The sequence below is a fragment of the Callorhinus ursinus genome, unplaced genomic scaffold (assembly GCF_003265705.2).
Source record: "Callorhinus ursinus isolate GAN/ISIS: 27379988/994484 unplaced genomic scaffold, GSC_fseal_2.0 scaffold123, whole genome shotgun sequence".
Classification (NCBI taxonomy): domain Eukaryota; kingdom Metazoa; phylum Chordata; class Mammalia; order Carnivora; family Otariidae; genus Callorhinus; species Callorhinus ursinus.
In genome coordinates, this window is record NW_027397185.1 from 971816 (window position 1) to 989828 (window position 18013).

General features: G+C 50.3%; 1 protein-coding gene across 1 annotated transcript; it reads right to left on the reverse strand.

Annotated features, from left to right (window-relative positions):
• Positions 1–8750: 8750 nt before the first annotated feature.
• PRSS38 (serine protease 38) lies at positions 8751–17489 on the reverse strand. Its single transcript, XM_073889927.1, has 5 exons — positions 17357–17489; positions 16789–16951; positions 15996–16267; positions 9609–9751; positions 8751–9179 (listed from the first exon to the last, which is right to left on the reverse strand). The coding sequence occupies exons 1-5, from the start codon at positions 17487–17489 to the stop codon at positions 8925–8927; spliced, it is 966 nt and encodes a 321-aa protein (XP_073746028.1). The 3' UTR covers positions 8751–8924.
• Between the last annotated feature and the right edge of the window lie 524 nt (positions 17490–18013).

The following is an 18013-nucleotide window of genomic DNA, read 5'->3' on the forward strand; positions in this document are numbered from 1 at the left end:
TGGACCCGCCCAGGGAACTCACCCTGGAACACCGACCCGCCCGCCCGCCTCCACCTGCTGATTCCGGGCCCGCGGGGCCCGCCGCGCTCCCCGCCCCAGTGAGACCCCTCCCCCACCGAGGGTGAGCCCCGCCCCAGTCTGGCCACACCCCCACCGAAAGTCAGCCCCGCCCCGCCTCGCGGAGCGTCCCCCTACCCGGGCCCGGGCGGGCGCGTTCACTGCAGACTGCCTAGGAGCCGCAGAGGGTAGTGAGGGTGATGCGGCAGGTGGTAGGTGTGGCGGCCCAGGTACTGCAGGCGGACCTGCCAGAGCCACCTGCCCAGAGGCGCGCGTCCTGGCCCTGGATGACCCTGCCTTGCGTCTGAGGGGCTTGTCTGATGCTCCGGGCAGGGGTGGGGGGCGGCGTCCTCACCAGCCTGCAGCGCTGATGACCGTACAGCTTATAAAAAGACCTCAGCCGCCGTGCCCGTCTTCAGAAGGCTGTGCGCTCCCGTCCTCCCTGGGGTGGGGGACGCAGGCTGAGCCCGCGGCAAGGTGAACAGGCTGTCCCAGGTCCTCTCGCTCCTCCTGTGGAGCCGGTGGAGCCTGCAGCCCGGCGGGTCCTAGGCTGTGTGTGTGCGGAGGATGGACTGGCCATGGCCCAGCGAGGCCTCCCCCCGGGCTCAGTACCCATCTCCGCTGTGCGTCCGCCCTCCCCCATGTTCCCGTGACCAGAAGGCTTTCTTTGGGCCAGTCCTTGCCTGATGCGTCTTTCCCCGTGTGCTTGCTCTCGACATCCCGGCCCGCCGCATCCAGCTGGGGGCTGTGGCTTTTTATGAAACGTGGCCCCACACTGTCTCTTCGCTGGTCAGCAGCCCCCGTGCTTACAGTGATTATGGATTTGCTTGGACTTGTTCCTTTCGTTTTACACTTTGATTCCACTTTTACCCATTTTCCTCTTATCTACTTTCTTGCCTTGCTTTTTATTTTATTTATTTATTTATTTATTTATTTATTTATTTTGAGAGAGAGAATGAGAGAGAGAGAGAGAGCACATAAGAGGGGGGAGGGTCAGAGGGAGAAGCAGACTCCCCGCCAAGCAGGGAGCCCGATGCGGGACTCGATCCCGCGACTCCAGGATCATGACCTGAGCCGAAGGCAGTCGCTTAACCAACTGAGCCACCCAGGCGCCCCTATTTATTTATTTTTAAAGATCGTGTTTTTCAGGAATGTGGGGCTGAAACTCACAACCCCAAGATCAAGAGTCCCACGCTCTTCTGACTGAACCCGCCTGGCCGTGGCCTTGCCTTTTAAATGGCAATTTTGTTTTAATATTCTTCCCTCCCTTACTGATTGCCCCCCCCCCCCCCCACGCTTTGAGTTTTTACCTGAGGGTTCTATCTGTGCAGTGCTGGCGCTCGAGCTGTGGCCTGCCTGTTTCACAAAGACCTAGGTAGCACCTGACCAGTCCCAAGGCAAGAAAAGCCCAGGAGAAAGGTGGAGCTCCCATCACCGCATTTTAAGCTGACGTTCACTGCCAGGTCAGACACTGGACAGTGTCCGTTTGCAGTCATGCACACGTGCTGTTCTGCTGTTCATCTTCCTTCTCACACGCTGGCCTATCCCTCCAGGGTTATGTTCCCTCCAGAGCCCTTATGTGACGGAGGGCTCTGGTGTTAGGTCCCCCTGTTTTTGTTCATCTTGAAAGGGTTTTATTTTGCCTTCGTCCTGGAGGAGCAGATGTGTTCCATACACAACTATAGGCTGGCGTGTTTTCTCTCACAACGTCACGGCTATTCTAGTGCATCGAGGGTTTATTGCTGCAGAACAGATGAAGCTAATACTCAGTGACTCAACACAGTTATTTTCTGCCATTTCTGTGGATCGGCAATTGGGGTGTGGGGCCCTGGTCTGTTTTGCCTCTGGCTCTATCAAGGAGGTTGCAGTTGGATGTGGGCTGGCTTCAGCGTCTGGGGGCTTGAGCATCCTGCAGACCTGCTTCCAGGGTGACCCACTCCCTTGGCTGTTGGCTGGAGGCCTAGTGTCTCTCCACGAAGACCCCTCCAGGGCTTGACTGAGTGCTCTCCTCTGGAGGTGGTGGCTTTCTCCAGAACCTGCCCCCCAGCCTGGATGCTGCTCTACCTCCAGCCTCCAAGTCACATGTCACCACTTCCCCACACGGGGCCCACTACCCAGGGAGGGGCCACACAAAGGAACAGGTGAGGTGCCTCTGGGAGGTGACGCCAACAGCACCATCGTAGAGTAGAGGTCTACATGGCTCTCCTTTACTGCAGATTTCTCCTCTCTCTCTGGGTTCCTGCAAGATAGCCTCTTTGTTGTTGAGGTTCCTCAGCTGCCTTGTAGTGTGTCTAGGTGTGCTTCTTGCATCTGTAGATTTACATTTTTCTTCTCCGTTTTTTGGCAGTATAATTAACACACAGTGTTACGTTAGTTTCAGGTGGGCAGTACAGTGATTCAACACTTCCACACATCACCCAGGACTCATCACGACAAGTGCCCTCCTCAATCCCCATCCCGTGTTCCCCCAACTCCCCACCCACCTCCCTCTGGTCTCCATTAGTGTGTTCTCTGTAGTTAACAGTCTTTCTTTGTTTGCCTCTCTGTTTCATTCTTTTTTTCTGTTTGCTTGTTTGTTTTGTTTCTTAAATTCTACATATGAGTGAAATCATAAGGTATTTGTCTTTCTCTGACTGACTTATTTCACTTAGCATAATACCGTCTTGTTCTATCCGTGTCAATGCAAATGGTAAGATTTCATTAATTTTATGGCTGAGTAGTATTCCATTGTATATACACAACATCTTCTTTATCCATTCATCTGTTGATGGACATCTGGGCTGTTTCCACAGTTTGGCTATTGTTGGTAATGCTGCTATAAACATTGGGGGGCAGGTGCCCCTTCGGATCACTACGTTTGTATCTTTGGGCTAAATACACGGTAGTGCAATTGCGAGTCGTAGGGTAGTTCAATATTTAACCTCTTGAGGGACCTCCATACTGTTTTCCAGTATGGAAAACAGAGTGGCTGCCCTGGCTTGCATTCCCTCCAACAGTGCAAGGTTCCCCTTTCTCCACATGCTCACCAACACCCGTTGTTTCCTGTGCTGTTAATTTTAGCCATTCTGACAGGTGTGGGGTGGTATCTCATTGTGGTTTTGGTTTGTATCCCTGATGATGAATGATGCTGAGCATATTTTCATGTCTGTTGGCCATCTATGTCTTCTTTGGAAAAATGTCTTCTGCCGATTTTTTAATTGGATTATTCATCTTTTGGGTGTTGGATTGTATAAGTTCTTTATATGTTTTGGATACTTACCCTTTTGCTGTGAAGAAACTTATCCTAATGAAGTCCCAATAGCTCATTTTTGCTTTTGTTTCCCTTACCTTTGGAGACATGTCTAGCAAGAGGTTGCTGTGGCCGATGTCAAAGAAGTTGCTGCCTGTGTTCTCCTCTAGGAGTCTCATGGATTCCTGTCTCACATTGAGGTCTTTCATCCATTTTGAATTTATCTTTGTGTATGGTGTAAGAGAATGGTCAAGTTTCAGTCTTCTGCATGTGGCTGTCCAATTTTCCTAGCACCATTTGTTGAAAAGACCTTTTTTCCTGTTAGATATTCTTTCCTGCTTTGTCATAGATTAATTGACCATAGAATTTTGGGTTTATTTCTATGGATTTACATTTTTCACCAGGTCTGGAAAATTCTCTTTATATATAATTCTCTTAATGGATATGGCCATTCCTAAATAAATGCTCACCACTTTCTTCTTCAGAGTTTCTGGAAAGACACAGATCGGACACTATGACCTTGTGTCTCTCAGTGTCTCATATTCTCCATCCTCTCTGCGGCAATCTGGACAAGTTCACTGGGCATGCCTTCCACTTCACTACCTCTCTCTTCAACTATGTCTAATGTGCTGCTGAGCCCATTCACGTGTTTTTAAATTTTTTTCAGTGATTACATTTTACGTTTTTAGAAATTATGTTAAAAAGTCTGTTAATTCCCGAAGGTTTGCTTTTGTATGTTAGCTGTGTAATTGTACTGTTCACTCTTCATTTCAAAAAAATTCCATTTGAAAAATAACAGTGTTACAGAAATTTAAAAAAAAGATTGTGCAGCTGAAAGTTGTCATAAAGGAATTGCTTTTATGGTGGGAACTCCACCCAGATCAAGAATAAAAGTTGATTGGTACACCAGCAGCATCCTGATAATTCCCTCTTTCCTCCTTAAGACTTCCTCCAGGCAACCACTGTCCTGGCTTTTTAGAATCAATTTCCTTGCTTTTCTTTAAACCTGTACTCCTGTACACCAGAGCTCAGTCTTGCGTGCAACTGCATAGTATATGTTCTGCTGTATTCAGCTTTTTTTTTCTCAATAATAGAGTTGTGAGGTTGCTGCGTAGTGTTTTTTTTTTTTTAAGATTTTATTTATTTCTTTTTCAGAGAGAGAGGGCACAAGCAGGGAGAAGGGGACACTGAGAGGGAGAAGCAGGCTTCCCGCTGAGCAGGGAGCCCAATGCCAGGACTTGATCCCAGGTCCCTGGGACCATGTCTTGAGCTGAAGGCAGACGCTTAGCCAACTGCTGCATACTGTTGCTTGTCGTGGCCTTTTCGTTGCTACATAGTATTCCATTGTATGAATCTACCACTATTCTTTTTAAAGATTTTTTAAAAATTTATTTGAGAGAGAGCACGAGTGGGGTGAGGGGCAGAAGGAGAACCAGACTCCCTGCTGAGCAGGGAGCCCTCTGCAGGGCTCAATCCCTGGACTCCAGAATCATGACCTGAGCTGAAGGCAGATGATTAACTGACTGAGCCACCCAGGCGCCCTGAATCTACCACTATTTTTAAAGGCCTTCTTCTCTTGCTGGTTATTTGGTTTTTCCCATGTTTGGAAAAATTGGGAATATAACGAGGCTACGAGCATACCTTCTTCGTATTTCTCAGTGTACATGTGCATGCATTTCTTTTTGGTGTATACCTAAATATGGATTGCTAGGTCAAAGGATGAAAACATATTTAACTTGAGTAGGTAATGCCAAACCAGTTGAATCAATTTAAACTTTCCCTAGCAGTGTATGAGAATTCTAGTTGTTCTATATGGTCAGGTTTTATTTTGTTTTTAGAATGTTAGGTATTGTGGTGGGTATGTCCTTGCATCTCATTATAGTTTTAATTTGCCTTTCCCTGATAAGTAATGATGTTGGCCATTGGGATAACCTCTTTTATAAGGTGTCCATTTAAGTCTCTTATCTTTGGGTTGGGTTGGATTGTCAGTCTTTTCTCAATTTTTGGAATTCCTTATATTTGTCAGTTTTACGAGTTACAAATAATTTTTTCTAAAACCCAGTGGCTTTTCCCTATCTTATTAATGTCTTCTGATGAGCAGAAAGTTATAATTATGTCAAAAGTTTCCTATTTTCCCTCATAGCTAATGGTTTTTATGTGTGCATACACCTCTTTAGGAATTATTTGCCTACAACCAGGTTATGAAAATATTTTACATTATCTTCCAGAGGCTTTGTTTTGTTTTTCACAGTTGGGTGTCTGTGCACCTGGAGCTGGCAAGGTGGGAGCTATGATTTGAGCTTCTCACTGTTCAGGCGGTAATGGAAAGCGGGATGTTTTTCCATTTATTTGGGTCTTTTAATTTTTCTTTTTTTTTTATTATGTTCAGTTAGCCACTGTATAGTAGTATATCATTAGTTTTTGATGTAGTGTGCAATGATTCATCAGTTGCGTATAACACCCAGTGCTCATCACAGCACGTGCCCTCCTTAATGTCCATCACCTGGCTACCCCATCCCTCCACCCCCCTCCCCTCTGAGGCCCTCAGTTTGTTTCCTGGAGTCCAGAGTGTCTCATGGTTTGTCTCCCTCTCTGATTTCTTCCCATTCAGTTTTCCCTCCCTTCCCCTGTGGTCCTCCACGCTTTTGCTTATGTCCCACATATGAGTGAAACCATATGATAATTGTCTTTTTCTGCTTGACTTATTTCACTTAGCGTAATCCTCTCCAGTTCTATCCATGTTGATGCGAATGGTAGGTTTTCATCCTTTCTGATGGCTGAGTAATATTCCATTGTGTATATGAACCACATCTTCTTGATCCATTCATCAGTTGAAGGGCATCTCGGCTCTTTCCACAGTTTGGCTATTGCGGACATTGCTGCTATGAACATTGGGGTGCACATGGCCCTTCTTTTCACTGCATCTGTGTCTTTGGGGTAAACACCCAGGAATGCGATTGCTGGGTCGTAAGGTAGATCTATTTTTAACATCTTTTTTTTTTTTAAAGATTTTATTTATTTATTTGACAGAGACAGAGACAGCGAGAGCAGGAACACAAGCAGGGGGAGTGGGAGAGGGAGAAGCAGGCTTCCCGCGGAGCAGGGAGCCCGATGTGGGACTGGATCCCAGGACCCTGGGATCATGACCTGAGCCAAAGGCAGCCACTTAACGACCGAGCCACCCAGGCGTCCCTATTTTTAACGTCTTGAGGAGCCTCCACACTGTTTTCCAGAGTGGCTGCACCAACCTGCATTCCCACCAGCAGTGCATGAGGGTTCCCCTTTCTCCACAACCTCTCCAACATTTGCTGTTTCTTGTCTTGTCAATTTTTGCCATTCTAACTGGTGTAAGGTGGTATCTCAGTGTGGTTTTGATTTGAATTTCCCTGGACTCCTGTCTCACATTGAGGACTTTCATCCATTTTGAGTTTATTTTTGTGAATGATGTTAGAGAATGGTCCAGTTTCATTCTTCTGCGTGTGGCTGTCCAAGTTTCCCAACACCATTTGTTGAAGAGACTGTCTTTTTTCTGTTGGACCGTCTTTCCTGCTTTGTCCAAGATGAGTTGACCATAGAGTTGAGGGTCCATTTCTGGGCTCTCGATTCTGTTCCATTGATCTATGTGTCTGTTTTTGTGTCAGTACCATGCTGTCTTGATGATGACAGCTTTGTAAGAGAGCTGGAAGTCCGGAATTGTGATGCCGCCAGCTTTGCTTTTCTTTTTCAACATTCCCTTGGTGATTCAGGGTCTCCTTGGTCTGGGAGTGTACTGCATCCATGACAAACTCTATTTGGCCATGCCGAATTCATGCACACGTGTGCACACTTGGGTTGATCTTCCCGGCCATGCCGAATTCATGCACACGTGTGCACACTTGGGTTGATCTTCCCGAGAAATAGACTATGTTAACATTCATTTAAATCTACTTTTTCTTCTTTCCCCCCAGGAGCATTTTAAAGGCTTCTTCATATGGATTTTCACGTATCTTGTTAAGGCCATAGGCATCTACTCTCTTTTGCTGCTAATGTAGTAGGTGTCTTCTCTTCTGTTATAGATCTTCTAGCAGGAATATGTTCTGCTTTTGTCATGTTTTGTCGAGTGGCTTTGCTGGATGTTCTTACTGCTTCTGGGAGTTTCTTGCTCTTGCCTGGTTTTCTGAGAGAGCTTCAGTGAATCTGTCCTGCCTTCCTGGATGTTTCTCTTTGGCAGCTGTGCAGCTACTCTTCCAACAGGTAGGACACAGGAGCGATGTCCGGCGACCCCCGCCTTAGCAGGGAGGTACTGTGTCTCCCCACAAGGAAAGGGTGGCTTTTAGGCTGACGCAGGAGTGTATCGTATTATCAGGTGATTGCTATCTTTTCTCTTTTTTTTGAAAATGGGTTTTGAGTTTGTTAAAAGCCTCTTCATTAATATTACTCTCCCTAGTGAATTAATTACTATGTGAATTATATCTATGGGTTTCCTCGCGTTACTGGAATAGCGCCTACTTGCTTACAGTGTGCTATCTTAAAACAAAGTTGGATTATGACTGCTAGTCCTTCACCGGGGTTTCTGAACCGTAAGCTGCTTGTGTGTGGTCAGATATGTTCATGCACATGACGTGACTGTGAGTCTGGAAGGCCCTCCCTGGGCCGCGTGTGGGCCGCGTGGGAAGCACAGGGACGGCCCTGCAGTGGAAGGTTTGATGGGTTCCCAGGGAAACCATCTGAACCAAGGGCTTCTACTGGGAGGGGATGTTCTTTCTGAAATGTCTTCATTTCTCCACTGGACTCTGGCCAATGTACACCTTCCATCTCTATGGGGGTTAGCTTTGGTAAGTTCCTGTTTTCCTAAAAATTGAAACTTCTCGTTTTACATTTATTTATATAGGATTATACAATATCTCTTATGCTTTCTGAAATTATCTGTGTTTAATAGATATTTCCTCCTTGCCATTTCTTGTTTTGTGTGTTTTCGGTCTCATCTTAGATCTTGAGTAGGTTAGTGATTTCTTAGGTTTTTATTTTTTTCTCAAAAACCAGACTTTCAGAATGTCAGTATTTCCTTGGTGTTTGGCCCAGTGATTTCTGCTTTCATCTTTTTTGTTCCTTCGGTGTGCCTACTCTCAGCTCACATCTTCCAATTTTCATATTGGATTTTTAGGTCTTTAGGAACTCCTTGCTTGTGACGGGTCTGAGCATGTAAATCAATGACCCTCCCTCTGTCTGGCTTTGGTTGCACCTGGACACCAATGCTTGCGTGGCCGTCCTTTCTAGATGGCTGGGTCTGTGCTTCTCACCCTGCCACCTGTCACCCCAACAAGGCCACTGAGCACCAGCTGATGGACACGCTCTCTCTTCGTGAGGGAGCCTGTGCTCTGGGTGGACAGATGACGCAGGACTTCTGGGATGCTCACTTGGTAAACATTTAATATATTACCAAATCTCAGCCCAGAGCACTGAGCCAAGGTGCTCCACACTTCTGTGGTGAGGACTGGCCCCACATCTGGGCCTGGCTGGTGGCCCTCAACTTGCTCAGGTGTGAGAAAACCTGAGGGGCTGAGTTGCATGGGGACAGAGTTTCATTCTTCTGCATGTGGCTGTCCAATTTTCAGTAAGAAGATCCAGCGTGAGGAGGCCAGGATGGGGGCCTCAGCCCTCATAACATTGACAGGACAGCCAGCATGGTCACAGGGATGCTGACGGTGGCCCCCACCATGAGGGAGAGGGCGGGGAGCGGCTGAGAAGGCAGGGGTGTGTGCTCTATGTAATAATGGATCCACTTTGAGAAATAGGAGACCCGGGCATAAACTGCAGGATACACAGGGTATGTGCAACCACGGCCCCAGCTGACTACTCCAACCTGCAACCAGGTATGGTTGAAGTCACAGACGAGTGGACCCCCAGAGTCACCCTGGAAGAGAAGAGGGTTTCCCGTGAGGGGGGAGTTCAAAGCCTGCAGCCTCCTGCACGAGGGGGGTCCCTGGGCACCGCCAACACACTTGGCCCCATCTCGCCAGTGCCGAGGCTCTGCTGTAGGTGGGCTGGGCTCATGGCACTGTCCTGCCTGCTCAGGGTGGGTGGTGTGGGGTGGTGGGCAGCAGGCAAGGCCTCCCGGGCAGACGTGGAACCCTGGGCTGTTCCAGCAGCACTGGGGTCCGTGAGGCTCTGGGCACGGACTGTGGTTACATAAGCCACCCCAGGCTCTCCCACCCAGCTGAAGGCCACGTGGGGATGTGCTTCCGAGGCCTGCAAGGAAGAGGCCATCCAGGAGTACTGCCCACCCAGAAGTGCCCCTGGCACGGTGCAGATAAACTTCGGGAAGCCCCTCGGTGGGATGCACCTCGCACACGGTCCTCACGTTCCAGATGTCCCCGGCGCACAGCATGTCCGACATAATGTGTGACAGGTGTCCGTAGACCAGTTGGCACAGGGGCAACGAGATCAGAGGCATCTGTGTCTCCTGCAGCTTCTCTGGGATGCGGCCTGTCGGAAAGGAGAGCAGGCCCAGTGAGAGGCCCGGCAGGCTCACCCTGTGGCCCCTTCTCTTGCTCCTGCCTTCCACATGGCTCCCTGTCTGCACGGGGGCATCCGACTTGGGTCAGGGAGTGTCAGTGTGAATGTCATGTGACTCTTCCCAAAGGAGCTGGAAGAGCCATCCCCTCCCACCGCAGCAGGTCCGGAGCACAGGCGCCTCTGTCCATGGGGCTCTGGGCACGGGCTGTGGTTGCATAAGCCGCCCCAGGCTCTCCCATCCCGCTGAATGAGGGGCTGACAGTGCTTGCAAGAGAGAGCCTTTGGGTTCTGCATGTCACCCCATGTGGCCTGGTCTACCCTGATGGGCACAGTAATTGGTCCCCAAAACCTGTGCTCTCCTGACCAGCGTGTGTGTGGGTCCCACGGCTCTGGCCTTGCTTCAGCTGGAGAGGGGCTGTTTGCACAGGCGTCCACGGGGTGCAGGGTGCTTGTTTGGGGAAAGGCAAGGAGCTCCCGGGGAATCAGTTTTGGAGCTAATGAATGCGAACCTGGAGGGAGGGCGGCAGAGACCTTAGCCGTTAGCTGGGTTTGTGCTGCTGCTGGCTATGGGGGCAGGGTAGCGTCAAGAGGCAGATGGTGCAAGTGGAAATGCAAAGCAATAGAGAGCCCATGATCCCAGGGTTTGCAGGGCTGGAAGAGGCTGCCCAGTAAAGAGCATCAGGAAATCCTGTGGCCCACCACGCCCGTTAACCACCTGCCCAGAGCCTCCGCCGCCGTGGTCAACCAGGGTAATGGGGAGTGTACTTCCCCATTCTGGGAGTGCCAGAGGTAAGTGCTGACCCAGATGCGGGGGGGGGGGGGACTGTTTTCCCACTGGGCACGAGGCAGGAGCACACAACACATGAGGCGAGGCCTGGAGGACCCCATGCCCCTGCAGGGGCGCTCCCCAGGCTGCGACATGATGAGGCCCCCAGGCAGCTGGACCCCCAAGGCGGACACCAGGAGAGGGGCATTTCAGAGAGGAGGTGGCCCAGACGGCCCTGGCGCCCTCAGCCTGCTGCCGGGCCCTGAGCCATCCATGCAGAGGGCGGCACCATGGACTCCACAGCCCCCAGGGTTCACAGGGGCCTGGGATGCCGAGTTCTAGCCAGTCCAGAGTGGACAGTCCTGCCGACCACCCCGGACAATGGTGGAGACAGAGGACGAGAGGTGCCACGCTCCCCCGACAGGGCCCCATGGAGCGCGGCAGGCGGAGGGCCGGAGTGACGGGCCTGCATCAGAGCCCAAAGGATGAGGAGGGACGTAGAAGCGGGTGGGAAGAGGTCAGCCATGATTCCAATGACTTCCTTGGGAGTGGACTGGGAAACCAGAAGGGAGGTCTGCGTTCACTGGTAGGTCTGTCCCCTGAGTCTCTCCTGCGAGCCCATGAGATGGTAGTGGAGGTAGGCAGGGGTCGGAGAGAGAGCCCCCCGATGCAGGTGTCCAGTGGGTGGTCAGCTGACACCTGAGCCGCAAGAACACAGCTTGCCTCCTTCGTCCCACAGAGCATGAGCCTTCCACCAGTTGGGAGGGGCCGTGGGTACTCCGGCCCCGGACACAGAGGGGAGCGTGGCTGCTCCAGGTGCAGCGGCAGAGTGCACAGCCCGTTTCCGAGGGGCCTACGGCATGGCCTGAGCCCAAGGCTGGAACAGGGGAAGTCAGGGCGCCTGTCTCCCAACGCCAGCCTAGCAACGAGTGTCAGGGCAGGCGGGAGCGCGCCGTGGGTGTGCGGAGATGCTGAGGAGGAAGCTGGAGCGGGAACACGCCCCCCTCTCCCCCCGCCAGGCGCCACAGCCCGCAGCCCGGCATGGAGGGACCTGAGCCTCTACTGTGCTGACAACCCAGCTCAAGTTGTCACCGGGCTGGTTCGTCCTGCCCCAGGTCTGTTTGGGGGTGCAGAGACTTCAGTCCTAAGTGTTCTCTTGTAATGTCTGGCATTCCACACTCGCAGGCATGCACACATGCACCCACTCACACCTGAACTCACACCCACCCACGTGCCTACACACGTGCGTGCCTACCGGTGCTCACACGTCTTGGTGCTAGAATCACATTGTTTGGATAACTGTCACTTCGCAGTATGTTTTTTTTTTTTAAAGATTTTACTTATTTATTTGAGAGAGAGAATGAAATAGAGAGAGCATGAGAGGGGGGAGGGTCCGAGGGAGAAGCAGACTCCCCACAGAGCAGGGAGCCCGATGCGGGACTCGATCCCGGGACTCCAGGACCATGACCTGAGCCGAAGGCAGTCGCTCAACCGACTGAGCCACCCAGGCGCCCCACTTCGCAGTATGTTTTGAAGGTGGGAAGCATGAGTCTGTCCAGCTTTGGTCGTCTTTCCTAAGACTGTTTTGGCTATTCTGGGCGCCTTCCAGTTCCATGTGGACTTGAGGGTCAGCTTTTCCATTTCTGCAGAAAAGCCGCCGGAACTCTGATGGTTCCATCAGATTGCCCTGGACGTGCAGGTCACTTAGGCTTGTGTTGCCCTCTTAGCAGTATCGAGTCTCCCAGCCCACAAACATGGGCTCTCTGTATATTCATTTAGGTCCTTCAAAATCTCTCTCGGCAATGTTTTGTAGTGTTTGGCATACAGGTCTTTCACCTCCTCGGATTAATTTCCTCGTAGGTAGGTTTTCTTTTGGGTGATGTAGGCTTGCTTCCTTAATGTCTTTTTGTGACAGAAACCCAGCTGATTTTTTGTGTGCGTTGATCTCGTACCCTGCAACTTTGCAGAAATTGTTTGTCTGTAGTAGTTGGTTTTGTGTATTTGTTTTTAGGATTCCTTGGAATTTTCCATATGTATGATTATGTCATCTGTGAAGAGAGACAGTTTTTATTTCATGTCCAACTGGGGTGACTTTTCTTTTTCTTGCCTAGTTTAACTGTTGGAGCTTGTGGCACAACACAGAGTACCGGTGCTGAGAGTGGGTTTCCGATCGTGTTCCTGGTTTTAGGGGTAAGCTGCTCATCTTCCTCCACTGAGTAGGATGTTAGCTGTGGGTTGTTCATAAATGCCCTTAGTCGTGCTGAGGCAGCACCTATCCCGAGTTTTCTGAGTGGTACTTTATCGTTAAGAGAGGGCGGTAGATCCTCTCACATGCTTTCTCTACATCACTTGAGATGAACATGTGGGTTTCCCCCTTCATTCCTTTAATGTGGTGTGTTACACTGGTCAGTTTCTGTATTTGGAACGGCCTTTGTATTCCTGGGACAAGCACCACTTTGTCGGCGTGTATGACCCTTTTCACGTGCTGTTGGACTCAGTTTGCTGGTGTTTTGTTGAGGATTTTCACATCTGTGTTCATGAGGGATAGTGTCTGCCCTGTTCTTGTGTTTTCCCGTCTGGCTATGGTACCAGTGTCAGGTTGGCTCCATAGAATGAGGGCAAGTGTTCCCTCCTCTCCTCTTCTTCAGAGAGTTTGAGAGAATTGATGTTAATTTTTCTTTAAATGTTCGGTAGTATTCCTTAGGGAAGCCACCTTGTCCTGGACTTTCATTGTTGAAATGTTTTTAAATACTGATTCACTCACTCATTCAGCATTTTAACTCTTTCTGGAGTCAGTTTTGGTAATCTGAGTATTTTTCCATTTCATGTGGGTTATTGATTTTGTTGGCACAGAGTTATTTTAGTGATCTCTTGTGATCTTTTTATTTCTGTGCTGACAGTAGTGATGTTCTCAGTTTCATTTCTGGAGTCAGTCTAGCTAAAGGTCTGTTACTTTTGTTGATCTTTTCAGAAACTAAACTAATGTTTGACTCATTGACTTGTTTTCTGTTCTGTGTTTCATTTTCTGTGCGCTCTAATTTTTATTATTCTGTTCCTTCTGTCAGCTTTGGGCTTAGTTTGTTCTTCTTATAGTTCCTTACATCATAAAGTGAGGTTATTTATAAAAGAATAAATGCTACAGCTATAATCTTTCCCCTTAGCACTGCTTTTGCTGCATCCCCTAAAAGTTTTGGTACGTTGTCTTCTTTCTCTTTTTTTTTTCCCCTTTCCTTTCCTTCCTATTGTCTCCAAATATTTTATAACTTCCCTGATTTCTTTTCTTTGATCCATTGGTTATTTAAATGTGTGTTGTTTACTTTCCACCATTTTGTGAATTTTTCCGATTTCTTTATATTACTGATTTCCGTTTCATCCTGTTGTGGCCAGAGAAGCTACTTTGTATGTCATTTACCTTTTAAAATCTACTAAGACTTCCTTTGTGTACTAACACGTGGTCTATCTTCAAAAACATCGCAAGTGCCCTTGAGAACGTGCGTGCGGCTGCTGCAGGGTGGCTGTGTGTGTCCTGCCGTTGAGGTGCTCAGTTTCCATACTTATCTTCTGTCTGGCTGTTCAGCCCATTCCTGAGACAGGCATATGAAGTCCCCGACCACTGTTGTAGAGCTGCCTATTTCTCCCTTCGGTTCTGTCGTTTGTGGCCTTCATCTGTTTTGATGGTTTGTCATTAGGTGTGTGTTTATAATTTTTGCATCTTCTTGCTGTATTGAACCTTTTATTAATCTGTAATGTCCTTTTTTGTTTCTTGTAGGCTTCTGTGTTTTAGGGTCTCTTTTATCGGATACTTTAGCCAGTCTGCGCTCTTTGGTCACTATTTGCATGGATATCTTTTTCCGACCTTTAATTTGCAACTTGTTTGTGACTTTGGATCTCGAGTGAGTCTCAAAAGACAGCATAGAGTCGGATCCTGTATTTTTATCCATTCTTCCAATCTGTCTTTCGATTGGAGAGTTTACTCTATTTACATTTCAGGCAATCACTGGTAAGGAGAGATTTCCATCCTGCCTGCTGCTCTTTGTTTTCTGTACGCTCTGTAGCTTTTTGTCCCTCATGTCCTGCATTTCTATCTTCTGCGGTGTTTAAATGATTTTTTTTGTAGTGAAATGTTAAAATTCCGTCTTCCTTTCCTTTTCTGTATATTCTGCAGCTATTTTCTTTGTTACCATGGGATTACTTTGAACATCCTAAAGTTATAACTTTCTAATTTGAATTTATAGCACCCTACCCTCAATAAAATTATTTTTTAAAGATTTTACTTATCCATTTGAGAGAGAGAGAGAATAAGAGATAGAGAGCACGAGACGGAAGAGGGTCAGAGGGAGAAGCAGACTCCCTGCCGAGCAGGGAGCCCGATGCGGGACTCGATCCCGGGACTCCAGGTTCATGACCTGAGCCGAAGGCAGTCGCTTAACCAACTGAGCCACCCAGGCGCCCACAATAAAAATTTTTTATTTAAGTAAATCAGACATTAAACTTTCTTAACCTGCTGTAAGATATCAAGCTAAAATCTCCAGGCCAAGCCATAAGCTTATAGCAAATCATTAGAAGCATTTTCATTAAAATAAAAAACAGGTGGGGTGCCTGGGTGGCTCAGTTGGTTAAGCGGCTGCCTTCGGCTCAGGTCATGACCCCGGAGTCCCCCGATCGGTCTGCCATCAGGCTCCCTGCTCAGCAGGGAATCTGCTTCTCCCTGTGACCCTCCCTCCTCTCATGCTCTCTCTCAAATAATAAAGTCTTTAAAAATAATAAAAAAATAAAAAAATAAAAAACAGGAAAAGGAGACCTGGCATCGTTTCTAATTAGAGGTTCAACCATTGCAGTAAGACCGAAAAATATATATAAAGGATAAAATGTGGGAAAAGAAGTCATGAAGCAGTCTTTATTTGAAGGAAATACGATTTTTTAAATCAAGTAATCAATTGACAAGCTATTAAAAGTGAATTCTATAAGGTGGCTGGAAAGGTCAATGTGCAAAAATCAACTGTGACTGATCAGCACATACAATAAAAAAGAATGTTTTCAATAACTATAAGTATTTTAAGGTACTAGGAATAAACCTAGCAAGAAAGTATGAGGTCATTATGGAGAAAACCAGAATAACTAACAGATTTTTAAAATATGCCTAAAAAGATGGTTTCCCAGTTGGATTTAGAATCTTAAAGAAAACTCTGTTTTGAAGTTTGTGTTCTCAACACTAAATACTAATTCCCCAGAGTAGATGTGACTGCTTCTCTAGCCCTAGCCAAGCCAGCCAGGGGTAAAGCAGCACCGCACACTGACAGAGAAGCAGACAGTGACTGACGGCTGGGGATTCCAGGCTCCAGACACGTGCACCCCCGTACCCAACAGAGCTCTTTCTTTCCTGGAGAGACACAGAGCCGTCGTCCTGTGCAAGCTCCAACAGAGGAACTGACCCTCCAGTTGTCTTACCTTGTGGGGAGATGAGTCCCCACCCTGTAGACCAGCAGGTGACATTATGAAGGCTCACATCTGGGGGTGCGATGCAGACAGGGAGCACAGCCTCAGAAAACACAATGCGAGATTTCAGCTGCACCAGGGCGATGTCTCCTCCAACAGGGTGGTACACTTCGTATGTAGGGTGCAAGATCACCTTGTTCACCTCAAACCACTGGGTGTGACTGCCTGCAAACCTGAGGTCCACCAGGCCCACATATATGTCAAATGCTTCAGTGTTCCTGTCCCTGTGGGGACAGAGAGCAAAGGTACAGTGACTTGAGCATCTTGCACCTGGGAAGCCTGGGCCATGGTGGCCTCAGTCTCCGGGCTCTCAGCCAGGATACGGAAAAGCAAGTTTCCAGCACGCTGAGAACCTGGTTGTCTGGCAGAACTGTTCCCAAAGAAGTCCCGGCCTGGGCCAATGGAGGATTCGGGGACTCACCATGACCTGCTGGTCAGCAAAAGCCCAGGATGGTGAACTCGTCAGGCGTACAGTGAGCCGCCTATGAAGGCAGGTCTTCCCTCACCTCTTCCTGTGATGTGCCTCCTTGCCTCTCATCCTAAGATGTGGCTCCACACCTACCTCAGAGAACCAATGGCCCCAAGGAGCCCTCAGCCCTGTGCAAGGAGAAGCTGCAGCGGCTGGAGCTGTGTGCTGGGCCCCACTCTCTCCCATCCCTGAGAAGTCCCAGCTGGATGCAGCCCACCTGGTCGGTCCAGGGGCCTGGGACCTCCAAGGAAATGGCTTCTGGCCCTGCCCACTCACCTATCGAAGCAGTGGGCTGCCGACAGGATCCAGTACTCGTGGACGATGGTCCCTCCACAGATGTGAAAGCCTCTATAGTGCACACTGACCTGCCACGGCCACTTCCTCTCCAGGGCATCCGTGCCCCCTACAATCTTCCCCTGTATGTAACGATGGCCACAGGCTGAGGAGAAAGGGACAGAGACCGCGAGTAGCAGCAGTGGCAGCGTGGGCTGGGTGCAGACACAGAGTGGTTGGGAGGTCTTGGGAAGGGGAGGGTCAGAGAGGGCGGGGGGGAGAGGAAGGGCGAGCATGGGAGGGGAGAGGTCGGGAAGGGGAGGGTCAGAGAGGGCAGGAGGGGGGAGAGGAAGGGCGAGCATGGGAGGGGAGAGGTCGGGAAGGGGCGGGGAGGGAGAGGAAGGGCGAGCATGGGAGGGGAGAGGTCGGGAAGCGGAGGGGAAAGCTGCGCAGGGGAGCGCAGGGCCGGTGGCCACCCCGGGGAGAAGGAAGCCCCGGAGTCGCCGCTAGGACTACAGTCCGCTTGGGCCCCGAGGGTCCTCCCACGTGGGGGTCAAGGCGCGGCCCTCACTCTGGGGGCGTCTGTGGGCCGCGGCTGCAGCCTGGGCGGGGGGCAGGAGCAGCAGCAGCAGCAGGAGCAGGCTGGGGGCCGCGGCCGGTGACGCTCCAAGCTCGGCGCGTGCGTCCGACCGCGGGGCGGCCATGAGGTGGGAGGGTCCTGCGGAGCGAGCCGGCTGGCCTTGTGCCCGCGCGAGGCTCCAGCGTGGGAGGGCACCGAAGTGCGACAGCAGCGCGCCGGCCCCAAGGCGCGACGGCGCAGAGCACGACACCAACAGCACGCGACGGCCCCAAGGCGCGACGGCGCAGAGCACGACACCAACAGCACGCGACGGCGCAGAGCACGACACCAACAGCACGCGACGGCCCCAAGGCGCGACGGCGCAGGGCACGTGACACCACAGCACGGAACGGCCCCAAGGCGCGACGGCACAGGGCGCGTGACACCAACAGCACGCGACGGCCCCAAGGCGCGATGGCGCAGGGCACGCGACGGCCCCAAGGCGCGACGGCGCAGGGCACGCGACACCACAGCACGCGACGGCCCCAAGACGCTAGGGCCGCCAGGCATTCCACGGGCGCCAGCCCCCAAGAGCGCGCGAGGAAACCCTGAGCCCTGCTTGGGCATCTGAGACGGGTGGCGCTGCCCCCGGCCCCTCTGTCCCCTCTC

Bases quoted from the DNA above. Each gene is read 5' to 3' on its own strand.
- PRSS38 (XM_073889927.1), bottom strand. From the start codon at position 17,489: ATGGCCGCCCCGCGGTCGGACGCACGCGCCGAGCTTGGAGCGTCACCG. The intron at 16,952-17,356 runs GTGAGGGCCGCG...CTTTCTCCTCAG, and splicing joins GGCCCACAGACGCCCCCAGA to CCTGTGGCCATCGTTACATA. The intron at 9,752-15,995 runs GTAAGACAACTG...CCTTTCCGACAG, and splicing joins GGGACTCATCTCCCCACAAG to GCCGCATCCCAGAGAAGCTG.